This window comes from Fulmarus glacialis, unplaced genomic scaffold (assembly GCF_000690835.1).
Source record: "Fulmarus glacialis isolate BGI_N327 unplaced genomic scaffold, ASM69083v1 scaffold39421, whole genome shotgun sequence".
NCBI lineage: Eukaryota > Metazoa > Chordata > Aves > Procellariiformes > Procellariidae > Fulmarus > Fulmarus glacialis.
Window position 1 is genome coordinate 13816 of NW_009195393.1, and position 5016 is coordinate 18831.

At 36.4% G+C, this 5016-nt stretch overlaps 1 protein-coding gene across 1 annotated transcript in view; it reads right to left on the bottom strand.

Annotated features, from left to right (window-relative positions):
* Nucleotides 1-3375, bottom strand: part of LOC104084304 (transient receptor potential cation channel subfamily M member 3-like) — a gene marked incomplete at both ends in the record, with an annotated part of 13212 nt that extends 9837 nt beyond the window's left edge. Inside the window, 2 exons of the mRNA XM_009588078.1 lie at nt 2413-2617; nt 3296-3375. Of these exons, the coding sequence (XP_009586373.1) occupies nt 2413-2617; nt 3296-3375 (285 nt within the window). The remainder of the gene's footprint in view (nt 1-2412; nt 2618-3295) is intronic.
* Between the last annotated feature and the right edge of the window lie 1641 nt (nt 3376-5016).

A 5016-nucleotide genomic window follows, 5' to 3' on the forward strand; every position in this document is an offset into this window, starting at 1 on the left:
ACCCCCGCTCCCCCCCCCCCCCCCCCGCGGGGGGGGGGGGGGGGAGTGAGTGAGCGGCTGCGTGATATTTGGCTGCCTGCCAGGTTAAACCATGACACACAGAAAGCTTTTGATTTGGTAAATTTTATTTATTATGAGAAAGACCTTGTACCCAGTAAATTTAGAGACAGGAGTTTCATTCCTTCTATTAATAAAACTGCAACAACTAGTTAGTCAGCTCTTTGACTATAATCTACCCTAAAATAATGTTTGGGGCTGGAAATATGACCACAATGACACCTTCATACTGTTTTCAGTGACAAACACACCATAGTATAACAAAGCTCTTAATTTTGTTTCCATTTAAAAAAATGCACAATTACTGGTTATGCAAACCTCCTTATTTGTGTTTTGGACATATGAAAGATGTTTTTCTCATTAGTGGTACCCAAGCAGGACACCCATTAAAGAGATATTTAGTGAATTGTTTAATTTGAAGCACTTTTCACACTAGTGGGATGATTGAATTTCTGGAGCTTTTATAGACTTACTTAATTCATGAAGAATTTGGTTGTTCCCATGTTTCGGGTGGGGTTTAATGACTATGAATAGATGGCAGGTGCAAGTATCTTCCTGATTCTAGTACTGTCAAAATAAATCCAGAGTTTTTCCAGCAATAAATTTTTTTTCTGTATTCATCCCTAAGTTTTAACATGTTATTTAGGTCTCTTAGATTTTTAACTCCTTTTTGTCTTCTTTTTTCTAAATTCTTCATGGTTTCATTCCTGACTGCACTCTGTGACAAGACTTTTCTTTCCTTCCTGTTGATTTCCAATTTTATCTCCACAGTTTCATTTCAAATATATTTCTTTGAGCACACAGCATACACCTTGGAGCATCTCCTGTTCTCTTATGACACCAGAATCCCAACAAAGACCAGAAATCCTCTAGAGAAATTGGTATCAACATGTTCCCTAAACCCTTCATCATTTCTTGGCTGCCCAAGACTACTTTTGTCTGGGCGGGGCAGTTTATTGCTTTCTAGTGATCTTCAAGGACATCACTCAAAAACCTCTAGTGATTACCCTTTCTCATAAAGTCAGATTTAATGCAAAGTATCCATATATGGTTAATTAGCATGATGGTTACTATATCTCTGAATCTTTCTCAGTTTTGGTGAAAAGCATTCTGTTTTGTTCCCACTCCTTGTGAAGATACCAACTGCATGGTTTGGTTCATTTCAGTGCTGAGGGAGGTGTCAATTTATTCACACTAAACAAATGTTATTTACTGAATTGCAGTCTCTCCCTAGCAGTGGCCTTGCAGATTTTTAGGTGATTAGTTATCAACTGAACATAAGGTGTCTGCGATACTCTCAGAGAAATGAACTAATTTTCTATCTGTTTCTTGGTGCAACAGTGTTTTCTGGTTTCTGTCAAAAGAAGCCAACCATCTGGGCAAACAGAACCATCCACTCAAGTAATCATTCCATCTCCAGCACCTATGTATCCGTCTGAGGAAAATATGCGATCTTGCTAGCCTAGTACCTGAGCTCTTCATTGTCTCTAATCCATCTAGTACCACGACAGATCTGAGACACCTGTTGGGAAGAATTCAGGCAAAGAAGATGGTACTGGGTTGCTGGGCAGGTTATTCTGCTGACCACCCAGGGGTTCTGCTTCTGCCCTCATTGCTGCCCAAAGCAGCGTCTTGGCCACAATGTGCTAGGTACACACTCATCTTTCATTTGCAAAGTCCCAGATTCTGCAGTTTAGATAGAACCAGAGAGATTCTTCCTTTCATGTAATGCCACATAGAAGAAATACATGCATGGGTTAGTGCGGGTGCTGGAAACATCTCTCCAACTTAGTGGAGCAATGCCTTCAGATTAATATACTTTGGTATCGCTCCATAGCATTTTATTATGATTAAGTGACTTGCTCAAGGAAATCTGTGGCAGAACAAGGATTTCCCGGTTCCTAGCTTAGACACTTACTGGGCCTCTTATTTCATTGAAAGGTGAACCAGTAAGTCTACTGGTCTATCCTCCTATATATGTCTGGAGGAATATTAAAAGAAATTTGGTATATTTCAAATTTGTCAGCCTTGCAGACACACCCAGCAATGGAAACCATAGTTGAATTCTAAAGTTATTCAGAAAAAGAGGGATGGCTAGCCATTGGAATAAAATTGAGAGAGCAGCACTTCAGCATGTCTTCACTCTTCAGAAATGTAGCCCCTCTTAAGCTGCACTCCAGCTTTTACAGTTAATTCTGTTCACCAATTCTTTGGCACATGATACATAAAAGCATATGGTATGGTCTTACACTAAATAATACCTTAAAATCAAGTTAAGAAAGAATGCTGGTTATTCTTTGTGAATGCCTTTTTTGAGGTAGCAGCATTATTTATCTAAGAGAAAAACATGGTTACCATGGCTTTATTGGAGTGGCCTCCTCCTTGGAACTCAATGGTTCCAAAAGCGTCCGTCGGGCTGAGCTGCGTGTGCTTGCTGATGGACCACTTCTCAGACTGGATGTCATTGCGAGTAAGCCTGCTTTCATTTTTCTCATTCTGAATAACGGAGATGCTTGGAGTCAGTCCAACATGTTGACCTATTAGACGCCCACAGCAACACCTATGACATTGAACAAACAGAAAACTTGAGTCACGTGCATGTATAAACCGAACAGGGAAACAAACTATCTTAAATAACCTACAAATCTTCAAAAAAAAATCCCTTTTCAACTCTGCTGACCATTTTCCTGCTATCTGAAGCCTCTACTTGTGGGAGCAACATAGTACAGTATTACCTTTTCTTTCTATGATCTTGTTTACTTTGGACTCTCCTATATTTCAATAAAATTATGCTTTGTTCTAAATATGCACAAGATGAAGTTAAAGAACATTTTCTACTGTCTTCAGATGACATCAGGCCAAATAATCAGCTTTTGCATGGACTAGCACATATTGTAAATTGGCAGTTCACTGCAAGTATTTTCTTTTGAAAGTATTGTGTGTCATGCATCCAATTTAGGTAAATATTCAAGGCACTGAATCTTGAACTAGAAAGATAAGGAAATTGAACACAGATGCCGATCCACCTTTGATTTATCTTTTTTTTGAATGAAATTAAGTTTTGAAATGTAAACAAATAGTGCCCATAGGAATCCATCACTCCAGATGTAATTCTACCACCTTGTGATCAAACAAGTCTTTTCAAACTATTTATATCCATATACAGATGTATGCAACATATATATAGACATCTTCTTGTAATTGACCTTCTTTTTTCGTATGAGGAGCATGCAATTACCTATGGGGGTCTTTGGTGCTGGGTATGATATGAACACATTCTCTCTTGTAAAATGCTCTTTCTATCCATGATTTCTGTGCCTAAAAAAGAAAAAGGAAATGCCGTGAGCTCTGTTTACTTATTAAACACAACTTATAGTACAACTGAAGAGAAATGTCAAACGTAAAAGAAAACGTCACTGACTTTACAGATACGCAGTGCACATTTTGCACAGAACAAACATTTTCCATTAGAACATGAACCTTCTAGAGTTAAGCAACCAGCACAAGCTCTTAAGATTGTTTTCATATTCACTAGCCAGATGACTTTGATACTGTCATCTATATTCTCATACGGGAGTCACTGGAGAAGAATTCATTCACACTGTAAAGATTTCTGCATGGTAGAGAAAAACCACACCTATTCATTAAAAATACTTCTAAAAAAATCTATTTCCATTTTAGTGATACAACTAAGTCAGCTCTAATTTAAAAAAAAAAATCTCATAGACTAGAAAATAAATATCTCACAATAAAACTTTAACACCATGATTTCAGTGCACAAGTACTGAGAGTGCTGTTTAAGATGGAGCCAGAAAATACAGTTTCGTATGCGGACAACTTAATGAAAAAAAAAAAAGAGGAAGATCTGTTTCTGAAACGAGACACAAAAAACTTTGATACATGAAGAGTCAGATGACCATCTGATGTAACCTCTAAAACTGATTGAGTTCAATGAAGCTACGCCTGTTCATAACACTCAAGATCTTCCCCCACATATCTGCAGGACAGCAAGTAATTTCCCTCAGTGTAGTCTTAATTTTCAGATACACAAGAGATCTTTTTAAAAATAAAGTTAGATGGGTGGGAAAGAAAACAAAACAAAACAACAAACAAGAGACTTTCAGAGTTCTGAAATATTTTTAATTATCTAGGCAGTCCTCACTCCATATAATATGAATTCTGGCAAGCTTTTTAAAAGATTCCCTTAGATAGAATTGAATTATTTCATTTAATAAGGAGATGAGTTGAAACTTTCTTTTAAAAATTCATTTCAAACAGATACATTTTAGAAAATGTATTTAAATAATAAAATTACCTATTTAATTGCACAGCATAAACAGAACTATAAATTATGAACTATGACAAAGTTATCTGAGAGTTAAGTAAAGTGAAATGAGCTTTAGATAATTTAAAGGAAATCTGAGCATCTTGCCTCTATAAAAAGAGGAAATATGAAATTGCCTTTACAACATTACCTACCTAACTAATGTTACCTTTTACTACGTAAGGTTAGATAGTAGCCTATTTAAGTATTACCTTTACTTACTAATGATACCTTACTAACTATCTAATGTTACTTTTTGTCAACTCAGTCTGCATCCTGTTTTTCATGTTTAAACCCAGAAACCTGTGTTTCTGGGACTTTTAAAAATCATTGTGAACTGTGGAAACATCTTGGGGTCAATGAATGTCACTAGTCTAAACTATAAAGTACCGCAATAAGAATGTCTAGCTACATTGATTATGTTTCACTCAGTATATTAAAAGTTATTTTTTTGCCTTTTTCACAGAAGATAATCCCTTATTGGAACTAGTGGTCACTCATGTCACGTAACAATATTTAATCTTTTCTCTATGTGTATTTTTATTTGAAAAATCTGTTAGACTTCATATTTTGTAGGAAAGGCAGACACCCTACCATGACTTTTACACTCAGGAACAAGTGAAGTCTATTAAAAT